This window comes from Typha angustifolia, chromosome 7 (assembly GCF_048772165.1).
Source record: "Typha angustifolia cultivar Huaian chromosome 7, ASM4877216v1, whole genome shotgun sequence".
NCBI lineage: Eukaryota > Viridiplantae > Streptophyta > Magnoliopsida > Poales > Typhaceae > Typha > Typha angustifolia.
Genome location: NC_133245.1, coordinates 14,005,661 through 14,024,247, shown reverse-complemented (window position 1 = coordinate 14,024,247; position 18,587 = coordinate 14,005,661). Strand labels below are relative to the sequence as shown.

Below are 18,587 nucleotides of genomic sequence, written 5' to 3'. Positions count from 1 at the left end.
GGACTCTTAGATTATACAACGAAAGGAAAAGATCGAATATAGTTTGTAGGTAACCAACAAACCGAGTGTAATGCCGTAGCTAAATTATATGTGTTGCTTTTGGACACGGCACGTCGAACTCATACGTCGACGTCGTCTGCTGTTGGACTAATTATTAACGAACGAGGTGGTATTTTCGTCGTCATGACAATTAAGATGTGAATATGTGATACTAGTCAAGGCGAGGTAGTGGATCACACGCTATGACTTCCCTCATATCGTCTCCAGATAGAACGATCTTAGTAACGTCTAAAACTAATGCTGTAAACTAGTCTTCTTTTAATACTAATTTGTTCTAGCATTGATAGGAGAAAGCACGAAAGAGTTATAACATAGCTTTGAAGTTTACGAGTGTTGCAGGAGAAACTCCAAAATAACATTTATGAACTGATGTGGGATTTCCAAGAGTCATTACAAAATGCCATTGATCGAAATCTCTTACAATTTACCTCTGTAAGGATATAGGGACATGGTTAATGGACAAATGAAGGCAGGCATCTGGCGCCCTTTGGAACATACAAAAATGGAACTTCTAGCTTTACCCTAAATCAGAGAGGGACAATATATAACCTTATACAAAGGACCAGTTTATGAAACAGAAGGCTAGACAGTGGAAGGAGTTGTCTTCACTGAGGACTTTCCATGTGATTGCCTTCTCGTAGGCAACACTGCGGCCCATCCCTGACAAGCAAACGCCAGCTTGAAGGTACACATAGCCCTGAGACAGAAGGAGAGAAAAGGAACCTGATGAGTTTTCGGTCATGGATTTCTTTTATTGTCCCAAAACTCTAGGTGCATGGGATGCAAAAAAGATCCTACTTGTACGTATGATAGATGAAATAATTTAACAGATGCATAGGAAATTTCACAGAGTAGCTTTAAAAATGAACTGGATAACTTGTCGACTGAGAATAAACAAACTCTGGTAGGTGAATGCGTGGTAGATGATCTTTTTAATGTATAACTGGTCGGCAAGCCTAATTACGTAAGGAGACAGGGACTTGCAACTCCATGACAAAATAGGTTTTAAACTGCATGATTGAATCACATGAATCACAAGCACCGACAGTTTCAAGTTAATATCATTAGTCTTGACTACAAACAAGATTGTATGGAAAGACAATGAGATTTATCATGCAAAATTATATATATGTGGCTGATAGCTGGACATATAATTGACAATTAAAAAAAATAAATTAATAGAACCTAGTAAAGATGGTAAACAATTAAAAATGAACCCCAGTAGGTCTTCTTGTAAAACCTTTAATAAGCAGATAGCAATTACAAGCTTCTTGATGGACATGAAAGAAGAATTACCTGTTCCATCAATTTTGCAAACTCAGAGCATAGTGCTTGTCGCCCAGTTTCATCAAAGATTTTATCCAGTGAAATATCCTGTAAGGCCACCAGTGATGTTTCTAACATGTCAAGACCTGCCTGATTGGCAAAGGTAAAAACTGGCTGCACCTGGAAGGATGAAGGATCTAAGATAAGAATATCAAAACCATTGAAGGAATTACTGACAGACAAGTGAAAGAACTTTTCGAAGAATGTGCCAAGGGTTCTGTTCAACAAAAGGATCATTTATCAAATTAATGATTATGCTGTAAATTGGCAAGGCAAGTGAGAATCCGAATCTGAAAATAATATTATTCATTAAGTTGACGGATCATGATGAGCACACAAACTATAGCAACTAGGTAGGAACCTCTGCCCACCCTAAAGGTGCTCAACATATCCAAAGTTTCAGTTGAAAGGGGGTCCAGTCATAACTATTCATCATTGCCAAATAGTAAAACTCATCTGATCCTCTTAGGCATATTGTTAATTCTTGTCAACAGCTATGCAGTAAAAAAAATATGGAAGCTCAACAGGAGCAGAAACTTCCCAAGACCTAATGTTCCATTTCCCAGTCATACAGACAAAATATTAAAGCTGCTATTACTAAAAAAATGGCATAAAAATCACTTCTTGTGTAGCTACTTAGTCCCTAGCTAACAAAACATATGAATATACAGTAGCCTAGCACATACAAAATGGCAGTGCCTAGTGTCAAAAATATCCAAGCTCTTTTCCTTCTACTTTGTGATCTCTTTCATACTGCATTTAGTGCATTATAATTTTCATTATAGTTGATTCGTAAGCAACAGCCATATCAAGTTTGTCCTCCATTTATTCAAATATCCAATTTATCTTGAGAGAGGTATGAGACATATTGACATATTAAAGGTTATCAGATCTCCAACCTCTTTCTATCATGTTTCCTCATTCCTGACAACATCAGCCCCAACATATTATAGCTATATGTAACATCTTCAAGCACCCTCAATTATGCATTAGAGCAATTCATTAGCAGCCAACTTCAACAGCGTAAGAAACGACAAATGGAGAATCAACTCAAGAACTCACTGCACTTGGGAATTTAAATCTAGAAAATACCTCAAATGAGCAACACAAAATAGCATCTTCATGATGCCACAGCATTTTCAGCAAGGACTCTGCAGAGTCATTCTCACTCCTCAGCAAATCTTGCCCCAGGTGATAACTGCAAATATTGGACATGAATTTAATAGCACATCAGAAAGAGAAACATTGCATTAATCATAAGTTTTAGAATTTCTCTTACAGCGTATACAAATCTTCTGTAGCTGACCTATTTATAACTCTTGTAGACCAATTTTCCTTTTTCAACTTGTCATGTCTATCTATACTTCGAACAAAATACTTATCTTTAACCATAATGGTGCTCTATTTGGATACGGGAGTATAATACAAAAGATCTCCAACCAGTTAAGGGAAAAACTAGATTAGTTGTTCCAATTGTACCTCTAATCTAGAGTAGGGTAATTTTGGTATTTAGTTGTAGACTAGAATAGTAGTATAACAATTACAAGTAACATAAAGTTAACATAAAAGTACAAATAAGTAGAAATTGATTCAGATGCCCTATATATAAATATAAATATATAGATATATATAAATTAATGTTTTCTCATTTCTTATAGTAAGCAATGCACACTTGAGCAAAAAATGAAATAGGTAGGTGATAGGAGAGGAGAGAGAATTTTTAAATAATTTTAGTCAAATCAAGGGTACAATTATAATTGAACTTGTGTGGAATAATTTGAATAGTGTTTCTAATCTAGAAGATAGATAATTTGATGTTTGGTTACAAATCTAAAGTAGCATTCCTTAATCTAGAACAGGGAACAAGATAACCTAGAATCGAACGCGGACTTAAGGTCTTGTCATTTACAATCTGATTAAGCAAAGTTGCCTAAACTTACTTATAGCTGTGGAAAATCCAACGAGCAAGGGTGGAAGCTTCAGGAGAGCCTGGAAGTAGCTTCTGTCCAACAGTCGGTCCAGGTCGAGATGGAGCAATGGCCATTGAGACCCTCTGTACTGCAGAAACAATGCTGCGAACATATTGCCGGGCCATGGCAGCGACAGTATCTTGGAGGTGAACTTCATAGGGGAACTGAAAGGCAATTGTCAGCACTGATCGCAAGTTGTGAACAGTTGGAGATGCCTCTCGGCTCGAGTGATTTCTCACAGAACCTATGTCAAGACTAGATGCGAGATCCAATGTACGACTGGAAACTAAGGCATCCTGCAACATCCAAAATTGTACAATATGACTATTGATGCAGAAATATGACCCAACAAAAGCAAATCAAAGTGCGAAAAAATTAAAAGGTGATGCAGGATGAAAATATCTCTTAATCGATGAATGGGCAGGCTTCATTTCATGGAATGCTGTGAAGCACACAAATGATACAATGCTCTAAATGTGTCCAAGGACTGCAAAAAAATGGATTTCAGTATTTGGCAGAGGGTTTTATTAACTTATTATCATATTCTACCTACAAGTCTTTTGCAGATATTCAATTATTTGTCACTTTTGCTTGTTTAGAAAGTTTTTCTGTTTTATATTAACTTCAATGTTAGTTCATGGGGTATGATATACTGACTAGAAGAAGAAATGTACTCAACTCACCCACAGCGACAACTCTTATGACTTATAAATTAAATTATCTTATAATCTTATTTGCTGTTGCAGCTTAGTAACTAATATCATGCACTCTTTGACAATCTGTTGCGAATGTTAGGTTTCTAGTTATTACTGATGAACAAATTGGCAATGCCGGTTTATATGTCCAAGCATATAGGCATCTTGAGATGTTCATTCTCGCAGCCCTAGTATCTGGAAATTGACAAGAAATTTCAGCTATTTGATAAGTGTATGGACTTGGAAGAACTAAATGTCTGAGCAAGAGTAAATATCAGATAAGCTAGTTTTAAAAGAATCAATTTAATCAACACCTTATAGAAAAAACAGTTATATTCCCACTTATAAACTCGCATAAACTATCTTCCATGCATGAAAACATGATTTACAGCCCATCATACATGGTAATATTAAATATCATCTTAAGGGTGTGGAAAGAATTTGCAAATTGGAAGCTGCATTTGCTCCCAATGATGCTACTGAAGTATGATGGGACTATCTCAGTTTACTAAATGGAGTTTAAGCAAGAACACGAACTGAAATCCAACAAATGAGAGGAATAGCAAATACAAGTCTGAAAGTGAGTGCTCACTGTCTTTACGTCAAGGGGTATAACACGGAATCCAGAAGGTAGCAATAGAGCATCATCTGGAAAGAGTTCATCAATTGGTGCAAAAACAAGCTGAAAGCAGGATCCTACAGCATTGTCATCTATCCCACTCCGGAGCTGAAAACATGAATCAACAAAAAGAAAATAAATTAAAGCAACTAGAAGACTTTACCATCAATAGAGGGTTGATAATCACATAAACATCTTTAAAAAAATGCTAATTAAAAGATATGCTACAGAATTGATCTTTTGATGATAGGTCACACTTGTTATCAGTAGTAAAATGTGCACATTGATCATCAAAGTTAAAAAAAAACAGCACAGGCATCAAAGAAAAGGATTCATATAGTTGGAAACAAAACTTGAAACTTTAGGCATGTTCTGACTAGAATAATAATTAATAAAAGGTTTCAAACTTGCATAGAGAAAAGAAAGTCATCAAATTCTGAACAAAAATTATTTGAAAGAAAATAGATACATTCCCTTCATTATCCCCCTCCTGTCCAATGTTTTCCTCAAACTTCTGGTGTAAGTAAAAGAAAATGCTCATGTCATCAGCAAAAGTTACACCCCTAGTGTTAGCTTTCTCTAAAAGCTCAACTAGATTAGCTTGAATGAAAACAGAGATCTCCAGCTCTCCACAATTATCAATGTTAAAAAAGAACATATTATTATTCGCATGAATGCTACAAATACACCTTTTTTACAAGGTGAACTTAAGAATCACGTGCAGCTTATCACTACTGACTATCCAGTGGTATTGCATCATATGTTTGTATTCATTTAATTGTAATAATATTTATATGCATAGAAAAATGCTACCCTCCTCAGAGATCAGAAAGAAATGCCCCTTAAGACATAGGAAGGTGAAATAGTTTTAGTTGATTGGACAACAACCATTTATTACCTGAAGCAGATGGACGTCTCTTGATAAAATGGCTTCACCTTGAGTAAGAGCCTGGCCTTCGAGGCGAACTACTTCAAGAAACTGCATGATATTTTAAGATTTAGGAAAATGAGAAGCAAAAAAATCAAAATATAAATAGGTCAAAGTGCAAAAAATCAGTCACAAATCATATGGTTCTGCAAATACAAGCAAATCTCCTAAAAAAATAGTGCAACAGAAAACAGAAGAGTAACTCCATCATCTCAAGTGAGAACCTAATAATTTATACACTAAAAATCTTAATATGCATGAATTAATAATCATGAGAACAAAAGAAACTATGTGGTAACTTCATCTGCTTCTACCAATAAGACACTTCCAATATTATATAATAAGTTTTTATTTCAGAAAGAAATCTTTTATATATATGTTTTGGAGAATCCTTGGAACATTTTCCCAAAGAAAACTGGTTATCTTTTCGTTGCAAACTATGATGAGCTTCCTCATTACTAGCAGCAAGACCACAAGCAAAAGGAAATATACTCTCAAAATCAAGTATACCTCCTCGTTTTCCACAGTGTGAGCGAGTGGCATGATAACTTGGCTCCCGGAAAATCTGGCAGGTCGCAATCCAGGAGAGGAACATGAGCCAGCCTTTAGTGAAGCAGCAGAATACGCATCGATGTTGTAATCAGCCCATTCAGAACGGTGCTCACGAAGGAACTGGACTAATAATGCTGGTGGAACACTCTACAATGACCGTAAACCAAAATAAGACTCCAAACAATTAGCTATAATTCTGGAAGTACAGGCTTCGCTTTGGAAACCAAGTTCTAATCTCATTTTCAATTAAAATAGGTAACCAGGGAAGAAAAGGAACTTGTAACTTGCGGTTCAAGCGGGAAAACAAGATACAGAACAAGAAAAGGTTGCCAACTTCAGCAATAGAAAAGTAATTAAGAATAACTACAAACTAAAGAATAGGAGATATTGAAAGAGAAATTAAACCTAGGATGACTAGCAATATATGTTCAAGCTCACCTGGAGAAGCATGGATGCCTTGGCACAGATAATACCTCCAGCCACTGAGAAGGTAGTGGCAGAATTGGCATCAGCCCTGAACTTCTTAGTTGGATTCGCTGCAATTATTATGTCTTCCACACCATCACTACCCATAAGCGACCAGCCGTCATCGTTAAATCCATTGATAGCATCATTAAACCCTCTGGCAAGGAATAGGGGAAAAACTTAGAAAATATTCATCTCACAAAAGATCATGGTATTAATGGTACAACCTCACATGCATATTAATTAATCAAATATAAGCAAAATCATGAGAGTAAATTCTGTAAAATACAACTTATCAGTAGAACTCACCTGCTCAATCTTCGGCTAAAAGTTCGCAAAACAGCAGGCTGCTTACCCAAGGTATACACCTCTTCACCACTTGTTTCCTGTGCTATTTGTCTGATATGACGCAGTGCCTTTAAGGATAAAAATTTTAATAAGTTATCTAAACAACTGTCAGAATACATTGATACCATTCATATTAGCTAACTTGATTCAGGATCTATGACAGGCCAACATCACTAAAGAACAATATGACATTTCAAATGTTAATAAGGACTTCTTTGAAAGGAATCGATGTGGCATAGTGGTCTAATTCTTGGGTGATTTGAAAATAACCTTAGCCAATGTACTTATTTTAGCAACCAAAGAGAAGTTCAAGTTTGTCAAGATGATTAGGCGGTGAATCTATCTGAGCTCTCATTTGGTTCTACTATCTTTTTATTCCTATCTAGATTAAGGAACACTATTCTAAATTTGTAACCAAACATCAAATTATACATACTATAGATTAAACACTATTCAAATTATTCCACACATAAGTCCATTTATAATTTTACTCTTGATTTGACTAAATTTATTTTCAAAAATCTTCTCTCCTCCCTCCTATGACTAACATATCTCATTTCTTACTTAAGTATGTATTGCATACAAGGTTTTAAAACTCGATATCGGGATCAAGATTGGTTGCTAGAAAAAATGATACATATCGGCTGCTCGTATCGAATTGGACTCTTTTTAATTACATACAATTCTAAATATTATTTCAAATACAGAATTTTTTTTAAAAAAATTTATGAAAAATAACAGAAAATTGAGAAAATAAAAATCAGTCATATATGAGAAAACTCACTTAAAACTATAATAAATTTTGAATTTAATTAGATAATTTTTTATACTCGTAGATCATAGATTACTACTACAAAACAACATGAAGAGAGAGAGATCTCTTCACTGTTGCTCTATAGCTGTAAAAAAATATGAGCTAAAAAGTGGGTAAAGAAACAGGGAAATGAGAAATGAGAAATGAGAAAAAAAAAACTTATTCAAATTCACCAAGGTGTAGACTAGCCGGTGGAGCTCACCAAATAGGCCATCGAATGTGCTCGGTGAAGTGTGAGTAAGAGGAGAGTGTGTGTGAGAGATAGAGGGTAAAAATTTAAATTTTAAAAAAGAAGATAGTTGATGACATAAATTAATGATGACTTCTAGGTTAGATACACTTTATATTCAACCTGAAATTTTTTTTTGAAAAAAAAAAAAAGCAATATCAATTGATATTATTGTTTTCAGCCGATTCAGCCGAAACCAACTGATACGACGAATCCCAAACTAAAACAAGTCAACAAACTAGCTTCAATCTAGATTAGGATTAGTTACGGCCGATCTGGTCGGATCAACAAATTTTGGGGTCCATGATTGCATACCTACAAGTAACTATTTCTTACCTAGAAGAGATAACATTTAAATTTAAATTATGTCAAATTAAAGGTATTTGAGTTAATTTTTACTTTTTATTCTACTTTTATCTCAAAGTTATGTCACATGAAATATAATGATTGCATCATTATTCTAGTTTACAAACTAACATCAAATTACCCCAAACTAGATTAGAGGTGCAATTTTAAACGTAAGAAATTAGATTATCTACTGTAGGTTTTTCCCCTAACCAGAAAACAAACAGGGCATTAGTAGACATCAGATTTTCAATTTACTAATTGGAAAATAAATTAAGATAAATAAACACTATTGTAATTTATAAATTGATTACGTACCGCAGTCGTCATTTTTTGAGCCACTACCATGGATGATTCATAAAGTGGTCGTAGTACTTCAGGTACACTCCATGCCTGAAGCAAAAGGAACATAATTTTGGAGTTTCAAAGAGAACAAAATAAAAACCTTTCAATAATATGGACATGGCCAAAAGCTACATATCAGGATTTAGGAATGCACCTCAAAATCCAAGTGGTCAACAATGTGGACAATTGAGCCCCCACCCTCACATGGCCGAATTAAATAACCACTAGGAAGCATCTCAGCTCTAATAAATTGGTGCACGGTAGCCGGATTAGGGCCACCACCTGAACCGCTCAAGGATTTCTCACAGACCTTGAGATAACAACATTATTAGCAAGAACAGCTCTCAAGTGCTTATTAAACAAATACAGCATCAAGCTTATTGACATGCTTGAACCATACCACAAGACTCCCATCTTCTAGGCCTGTTGTGTATCTAAGAGTCCAAAAGTCACGTCCAGGAGCTAATGTAGTTGGAGCGTACATCTGATTTAGATTGACAGAAAGTTCAAATCATGCAAAAAGAATGACAAAACTATAAGGCAGAAAGTTCCACAATCCAACCAAGATTCAAATGATGAATAGAAAGAGTGAGATATGTTGCTCCTAACCTGCGTGTACACAAGCTCAATTGTACCTCCATTTCCAGCTGGGAACATTGTGAACACTTCAAGACTCCTACATTCATGGAACCAAGAAGGGCGATCTTTCAGGACCTCCACAATCTGCATTCATATAACCTTTATGTCATAAATAAGCTAACAGAAAGGCTGTGCGACTTTGTTTTCTTTTCAACATCTTGAATGCCCAATTTAATTAGATGCTCACCACAACATTGCCACTACTTATTATCAACATCAAAAGAACTAGAGGCTTAGCCGTTTCTCTCAGAATGACAATAAAAACAGAGACAGTAAAAGAATGGAGAAGGCAAATGCACAAGAATCTGGGTTAAAATGAAGTGACAGATGTTGCATCTGGCCAGCCATTTTCATCCAGTCCATCAAAATGGCATCTACTTTTAACCATTATCAATTTCTCAAAGGCTACATTCAAAAGAACCAACAAGAATTGTGGTTTCCAATATAGCTAAATATGGACTTACCTTTGTTGGTTCTAAATTCACTAGACCACAGGCTCGTGCAGCCACCCCACTGCAACCATGTGAAATAGCAACAATCCCAACTGAATCCGGACCAGGCTGATCAGTAAAGAGGAAAACAATTAGTATAGATTAAGCACAGCCGAGATTTCCCAAAGAATTACGGCCCCCGTGTATCATGCAAAATTGTGAAAGAATTTGTTATCTGACTTTTCATAAAAGTACCTTCATCCCAGGCATCTGGACCCATTCGACAGCCGTCCCTGTAGCCTTTGAAAGGAACTCTGCCAAGGTCTCCTCTGCAATGGACAAAAGTCTAAAGGAAAAGAAAGGCCATCAGAAGAACAGCAAAGTTGTACATTTAATTTGTATGTACCCAGCATTCAGTCAAAAAAAAGGAAGAAAGGATTCTACCCAGCAGGATTACTTGTATCCCTTAGAGGATTTTGTGGAGTGGTTACGACCGATTCACAACTTGTATCTATGGCTAGTGAGGTCTGCATAAAATTGCAACAGATTTTTTTTAAAAAAAACATAGTTAAAGTAAGAGGCTTGCATAGCTGGCAAACAAATCCAGTAAACCTACTCTTGTTATGTTATCAAGATTGATAAGTAGGCATTTTAATTTTTTTTTAAAAAGCACACATGGCATTCTAATATGGAATTATGGATACAGATTAACCATAGAAATGCAACTCTGCTGCTAGCAGTACAATCAGACTAATCCAGAATTGATCACAAATATCAGGGATCTACTGGTTAATTGTGAAAACTGACCTTTTGTAGTTGTTGCTTCATGAATGCATTCTCATGAGCTAACTGGGAGACCTGCTTCTGCAAGCGCTCATTTTCTTCCATTAAAAGCTTGTTCATGGCTGTTAATTTTCTATTGACAGCCTGAAGCCGAGAAGCTTCTTTCCTCTGCTTGTCACGGCACCTGGAATCAAACAGGAGGTGCTCATCTTCACATGCGAATATCTTAGCCTTTTGGGGAAGTAAGCAAAATTGTAATAGAGCAGTTTTAGGCCACTTCCTAGAAAGGTATCACCATTCAGTGCAACATAGATAGAGAACTGACGTGCAGTTTGCACTGGATCCTAAATTTAATCAAGAGAAATATCGGGTTGAATCTATTACTTTTCTGCCGATAATCAATTATATATGGCAAGGTTGGTTTTCTCCAATCTATCTGCTGCACAATAAGTGTGATACCAAAATTTCAGTTGTCCTCATTTGGAACAATTAACAATTTACAGGATGAAGAACCAAAAAGTCCCGGCTTAGTTAATCTAGTGCTGACTTACCATTATGACATGAAGAAAAGAGGCAAATAAAAGAAAGGAGAACCAAAAGGGATTCTATATATATATATTCTCAACCTTGCGGTAAATTCATCAAAATGAATGACTAAATAATATCACTTTCGTAACCGTCTGACAAACAATGTCATACCTGCGGTTTTGGAACCACACTTTTATCTGTTTGGGTTCAATGTTAGACAGGATAGGGCACTCTCGAATCAGTTGCTGCCGTCGCATCGAGCTTGGCTTCGGGCATTCAGCATACACGCGCTCAAGTGCCTCCACCTGCTCCGGCGTGTACCTGACATACTTCCCCATGTCCATCTGCTGCTTCTCCAAACAACCACCTCCACCGCTGCGCATCGCCACTGCTGCAGCCATCTCTCCCACTACAGATTCAAAAATGGCCCCAAAGCAAAAGGCCAAAGAGAGGAATCCAGGAAAACACGTACTTCTCTCTTCCTAAACCTCTTTCCCTTTCTCTTTTCCTTCTTTTCTTTATACCTCAGTGCTAATTTTTTCTGGTGATGTAATTAAGGATAAGAATAACTTGACCAAAAGATTCTCGCGGAAGAAGAACCTATTCCAGGTGGTAGGTTGCTGGGCTTTAAGGCTTCAAGAAGCTTCCTTAAAAACTCAAAAGAAAACGAAAGGACGCCGCTTTTTCTAACAGAAGTCCCCGTATTCCATCCAAAAGTAACAACTCACAGAAAACCAGACAGAAAAATATCTTAATAATGTACAAATCACGCTCCTAATGGTCAAAGATCGTGCTTTCTACAAAGATTTTAGCCAAAGATTCAAAGGAAGAAGCACTCACTAAAAGACCACCAAGATTCCCGCTCAGGGGACGAAGCAAGCACTAAAAACCCTAATTTACCCCGCTTTAATAGGAGAAATCACTCAAAAAAAGAACAAGATTTTGAGATTGTTCTGTAGGAAAGCAGGGAGATTAAGAATCCGAGATCGAGAAGGCGAAATCTTTCACCGCTACGTCGAGGGAACGGCTCTCTCGGCAGAAAGAGAGCCCGTTCGATCCCGCATCAGAGGCTTCGACGGAGCCCGATATAGGCGAAATCGATCGGAGAGGACGGAGGCCAAAGCCAAGACATCGGAGGGTAAAAGAGAACGAAGAGAAGGGCGTGGAAGAAGAGATTGGAAGGATTAGGGTTTGATGAGCGAGCGAGAGAGAGAGAGAGGAGCGAAGGGTGAAAACAAAGCGAGGGATAGGAAGAAAAAAAGAAAAAGCTGACAGCTTTAAAGAGGAAGAACAGAAGCTTGTACTGGTTTGAGGAGAGAGAAAAAGGAGAGGAAGCCAACCAGAATCCCGAGGAGTACAGTTGCAGCGAATTACGAGAATGCCCTCCTGGAGATGAGAGGGATATGACGTGCGGAGTGTCAGGGAGTGCTTTGGTGTAACGGCCGTAGCAACGGTCTTTGTTCGTATTTTAAAAGAGCCATTTTTTTTGTAACTTTTATAATAACCGTATTATCGGTATATTATAATGTACAGTGCATGCGGTGTATTAGTATATACATTAAATAGTGCTGTCAAAAATAAGTCCCCCCTACTCTGTCGTGCCCGTGAGCTCGGCTCCAACTCTAGTAGCATTAGCTCGCTCGCTTAGACTCCGCTCAATTAGGCTCAATAATATATATAATATAATAATTTAAGTTTAATGCATTATAATATACACATAATTATATGTTAATTATAATAATCTAGTAATTAAGATATTTATGTTAATTATTTACTATATATATATAATTATATGTATTAATATTATATTTTAGTCTTTATTTTATTTAGCTTTTAAATTTTGTTTTATTATATATATCAAGTACATTAAGCTTATCAAGCTATCAATTGGAGATAGCTAAGTTTTTCCAACTCGCGAAGCAAGCAAGAGGAGCCTAATTTTTTATCCCTTAATAGTGCGTAGTTCTTAATAGTAGAGTAAATTACCTACGCTCATTTCGTAATTAATTTCAATTAGAGATTTTTGTTCAGAGTTGGCTCAACTATTTTTAAGTTGACTCGTAGTCTAAATTCAAAACAAACTTGAGTTAGAAACAAACTCATTTTTCTTACGCCGTTGAGCTTATTTTTGAAAAATTAGATAACTATCAAGGAGCAAAAATTAAGCTTATGATCACACGAGATTGCATAAGATGGGTTCGACAAGATCGTCGGCGAGAAATAATAGCTCGGAGCCTACATGTAATTATCCTTAACAAGATAATTTAATTAATTTTTAATCAAATAAATTAATTATCAATAATATATATATATATAAAAAGAGATTTTAGAAAGTTTTAAATGCAACCAAAAGAAAAGGTATACCCTTTTACGGACTGCAAATGCTACGTATACTGTTGGAAAGTGCGCACTGTTTCGTATAATAAATAGTATGCAGTGCTACGTATATAAAACCTCCATCACATATACTGCTTCATTCATAGGATTATTTACTGCCGATAGGGATTAGACATGCTCGAGAATCGAAGGAATGGGCACAAACAAACAAACAAAAAAACTTTTTATCACGTGTGCAATTTCATCTCAAAATTTAAATATTAGATTAAGTCGAATTTAAAATATTCGATGAGGACTCGACCCGTAAAAAGAAAGTTTGGTAGGGGTAGTTTGGTCCAGAAGTCGATTTTGATTGGAGGGAACTATTACGGGACAGGGTAACGACAAATGAGCGAAGAGAGAGGTGAGTTAGGTGTAGTAGTGCCACTTCTTCTTGCCGTCCTTTTGTCTACGATCAATCTCTCACAAGGAATTAATTCTACTCTGTCCTCCGTCCTAACCTCTAACCCATCTCTAGCTCCGTTATTTTCAGTATTAACTTTTTTTTCTTATCCTAAATTATATTTTTTTTATTTCAAAATAATAATTAAAATTGTATCACTAATTTATTCTTAATACCTATCTTATTAACCTACTTTATATTAATTTTATAATAATATTTTAAAAATTAATGTTCGAATTTTTCTCTTTTTATATTCTCTTACATTTCTTTTATTTTATTTTTCTTTCCCTGATATATTTGTTATCCTCTCTTATTACAAGTAGACAGGAAGATAGGCATGAGAAAAGTTCTGTATGATTTTGTTTCTCTCCATGGCATTGGATGAGGAGTTTGGTCAGTATAGGAGGTTCTCTCTTACTTGCCTGCCTTCTTTCCTCCTCTCCCATTTCGATGTTCTCTAGGTCTAGGGCTCTAGGGTTATTGGAACGGTGACTTGAAAGATTTTTGGAGGTTTCCTCTCTGTGTTGATGCTCTCAAGGTTGAAGTTTCTAACTTCATTTGTTCTTTTTTTAATTATTATTATTTTATCTCAATTCAATGATCACTTAACGTTGAATCCTCTTGTATGAGTGTGCAGCTATGTGCTCTCTTATCTCCTGAAATACTTGGAATATAAATAAAGTTGTTGTATGATACGATGCTCAGGTCTTTATTATGGATTCTATTTGCATTGGGAGGCTTAATGTTAGTGTCTTGAATTTATGTAATCTTTATCAGTTTTGTGTATAAGAATTGTATTTACTCTCGTCTTGTCTTGAATGAAAGGTTCATTTAAATATTATATTAGCTAAGTACTGACACAAATATGAATTGAATATTAGATATATCGATGTTTATTTATTTTTAATCTATAATAATTTGCAAACTTAATAAACATATAACATAGTTAGTAAATATCTATGAAAAGTAGATTAGAATTTCATAATATTGTATATAATATACGCGTATATAGATATTGACTCAGATACTATTCCTCGACCTATACAAACTATTCGAATATAAAGTCAAATTAGGTTCAGATTTTATCCATGTTTTCACCTTTATATCTTAGAAATTTATGAATACTACTTATAATTTTGAGAAATTTGTCAAAAGCACTTTACCATATGAAATTTTCTGACCTATATATCTTGCTTAAAATGTCTATAAGTTTCTTGACGATCAATTACCATATACATAAGTTAAAATAACTGACCTTAGAACCATTAAATGACTTTGAATAAGGCTTTTAAGGTTAAGATAAAAATAAATGAGTAATTAGATTTTAAATTCAGATGAGAGATATTTAAACATTTTTACTTTTGAGTCATTAGAACTAAAATATCCATATTGTAAGGTGACAAAAGCAAAAGGTTGTGCGTTGAATAAATATTTCTATTATTTGATCAATAACAGCATGTGAATCAGATAAAAAGAAAAGTTGGCAGTCATTTCACTTGGAAAGTTCTGAGAGCTAGCTAGCTCAAAGCTCGGCGAGCAATGGCGGCAGAGTAAAGAAGAAGCAATGGAGGAGGTAAAGAGGAAAAATAAATGAAAAGGACGAGAAGGAGAGGGCCCAAGTGATGCTACAGATGTTGATTTGCAAGTTGCAACCCCATCCATGGCCTTGATGTGTTCACCATTTACTTTATGATTCCATTACCAAAAACACCTTCTAAAGCTAGCATGTTTACAGATTCAAGTATTATTGTAGTCGATATGTGTGTGATCTCTAGGCAAAACCATTGCCTTTGCCATGGAGGGCCTCGTAAAGCCTTTGCTCCCTGGTAAGTGGGCGACGAAGCTTTCTCCTGGCATGCAGCCTGTAGTGCAGGTGTGAGACTTCTTACAAGGACTGGCGATCGAAGGCAAGCAGATGTCAACACTATCTCTTCTCCAATGCCATCGATATTGAGTCAGATAGTGAAACTCCGATACTTATCCTCCCCTCCATTTGTTGATTAAATAAAATGTGTTATACTAATCACCCTCCCTCGGAAGAAATACTTTCTTTTATTTGGGCCTAAGCTGCTGCCCATGATGCTAGCTTTCTATTTAGGACTACTTTGGGGAACTGTTTGGGATACCTAAAATATTTTGTGGCCCACTTTCTAGGTAATGAAATTTGTCTTTCTTTATAATAATAACAATAATGATAATAATAATAATGAGGAGAATATGGAGAGGATCTTAATGTAATCATCTCTTCTGTCAATTCATTTAATTTTTTTTTATTATTTATTTCACGTAGCACGCAACAAAAAGGAGGGTCCATAATTCCATATGGAGTCGCATGGCTCCAATTCTCGGATAAGAAATTATTATTCAGTTTTGTTGGCATCTCGGTAGTTAATTCCCTTCATACGTACTTTGCTCGGGACTAAATATGGTTTTAGCGTCACGGGTGGTCAAAGAAATTTAAATTTAAATTTAAATTTTAAAATTAGAAAGAAAGGAAGAAAGAAATGGAGGGGCCACTCAGCCGAAAGGTACATCGTGTCTTTCTTTTTCTTTTTTCTTTTTTTTAATCAAAGAATTTGATGAATATTCTCACATGAATTAGATTAATGGCATCCATCGATATAAGTTTGGATAATTAATAGCCTCTCTTATTGCATCACTGGTGATGTCTTTTTGTGTCACGGTGCAATTGTGCAAGTGTTGTTCTTTTTCACGTCACTCTAAGATGGTACGGCCTAGAGGCAAATGGGATATGATCTATACTACCACTGGTTCTTATATATGTGTGTGTGTGTATATATATAATTAGCGTAGTTTAAATAGGAGATCGTTCTTACTAATGCAACTGTTAAATAGCTCTCAATTAATGACTTCTTAGGCGAGTAATTAAGTATTACCACATAATTACAAATATTTTTTCTCCATACATAGTCCTCCAAAGTTGTGTATTTCTAAATTTCATATTTTCGTGTGTCTTTATAATTCAAGAGTTCGTAGGCCACGCAAAGATCGGACAAGCCCTACTTAGATATAAAAATATAAATACCCCGTGACATATTAATCACTGCTACTATATTACAGAGGTAGAAGCACCCACTCGTGGCGAGAGGTCACGGATTCGAATACCCACGAGCATAAATTTTTTGCTAATAGAATAGTATTCTTTTAGTTAAAAGGGTCCATGTTATATTAGTGTTTCAAAGTATAAATCTTAGTAGCATCAGATTAATATTAATAATAAGCTAAACAGCTGAACCAAGAATAGACAGGCCATCAAGCTCAACCTACAAAGCCTCTAATCTAAGCTAATGTATCACCGAATAATTACTCCGAACTAATATATCCCAAGCTATTCTTTCAAACTAAAGCATTGTCGAGCCATCCAACTGATATGCTAGTCCAAACTGTATGCGAAGCATTTTTTAGATCTACGCATCTAATTTGCATGAATTCAAAGTTGTGACCAACCAGTCAGTACCTCCTAGCTTTGAAAGGTTGATAAAGTATATATTCTAAAACGTAACTTTTTTGCATGGATACCAAGTTACTTTTTTTTTTTTGACACTGATAAGTTAAAAAACTTAGTAATTTAGTGGATGAAAAAGACGTATATATTTTTAATTGTAAAGAGTGTATGGGAATATAAAAAAGATAATTTCTATCTTTTTATAATTAATTCAATGAAACATGATCGGTTACGTTTTTATGAATATCCATGCAAAACAGCGGCAAATAATATTTAAAGTTAATTATATAAAAATCAAATATTTTGAGAGATATACATACAAATAATAGATTTCAGAAGAGTATGTATACAAAACATCGTAAATAAATAATAAAGGGGTGTCTATTAAGAACACGACTACTAATTAATTAATTTTTAGGTTGCTTATCAAATCCTTGGTTGGTTAGATGTCGGATTAATTGATCTCCAAAGTTACTATGCAAGTCTTATCAAAAGGATATCACTTAGAAGTTGCCTTTTGACAACTTGCTAGGGGGCCGGCTACTAGATTCGACTCTCAACCAATCTAAAGAACCTGAACTAAATTTAAACTTTGATTTTAAATCCTATCTCTGTATCAATTCACCACACTTAATTATCTTTACCACCTCTCTCTTTGCACCATATCAAATCTATCTCCCTCGTAGTTGCCTTTGGTTGCTTAATTAACACACTTCCACACTGCAACCCCTCTCTCTCTCTCTCCCTTTATTTCTTTTCTTCTTCTTTTTTTGGCCTCTCTAGCTATTAGCTACCTTTGATTGTTGAACACACTTCACTCTCCCCCCACACCACCCCCCCCCCCCCCCCCCCCCACAACACTTTGCATGCATACTTTGGGCTTTTGTTTTTGAGCTTAAGGGCCACTTAGTGCTACTTTTGGAGTGTCACAAGGCTTGGCCATGAAAAGACTTGCTCTCTTGCTCTCTTTTGATCATTAGGGTTTAAAGAAAACTGGGCCATATGTTTGTATGAGAAGTAAAACTAACTAGACCTAGTAAAAGAGTTACTAGGTTGCCCAATCCATGCAAACTTTCACAAAACCTAGCACTGTCTTTAGTTGTCCTCAAAAGAACACTTGCTTCCCCTCTTTTGGGTGTATTTGGTTGGTAGGGGTAATTCTCTAATCTTATAGGATAATTGATCTTATTATGTTATTTGTGTTAGATAACCAATTGATTGAAAGGCTAATTATATTTATGCTCTTCGAACATTTTTTTTTTTCA

At 35.6% G+C, this 18,587-nt stretch overlaps 1 protein-coding gene across 2 annotated transcripts; it reads right to left on the bottom strand.

The window, feature by feature from the left end:
* Positions 1-386: 386 nt before the first annotated feature.
* On the bottom strand, positions 387-12,362 carry LOC140762829 (homeobox-leucine zipper protein HOX9-like). Of its 2 annotated transcripts, none has more exons than XM_073100784.1 (18): positions 11,249-12,362; positions 10,574-10,733; positions 10,211-10,293; positions 10,022-10,112; positions 9,800-9,895; positions 9,306-9,419; positions 9,097-9,180; positions 8,851-9,006; positions 8,670-8,744; positions 6,925-7,031; positions 6,589-6,772; positions 6,109-6,297; positions 5,569-5,649; positions 4,653-4,778; positions 3,327-3,652; positions 2,479-2,584; positions 1,357-1,506; positions 387-757 (listed from the first exon to the last, which is right to left on the bottom strand). In XM_073100784.1, the coding sequence occupies exons 1-18, from the start codon at positions 11,476-11,478 to the stop codon at positions 611-613; spliced, it is 2,505 nt and encodes an 834-aa protein (XP_072956885.1). In that variant the 5' UTR covers positions 11,479-12,362; the 3' UTR covers positions 387-610. The 2 variants fall into 2 exon arrangements, with proteins under 2 accessions (XP_072956885.1, XP_072956884.1); XM_073100783.1 differs by having other exon boundaries at positions 4,644-4,778; positions 11,249-12,361.
* Positions 12,363-18,587: the final 6,225 nt, after the last annotated feature.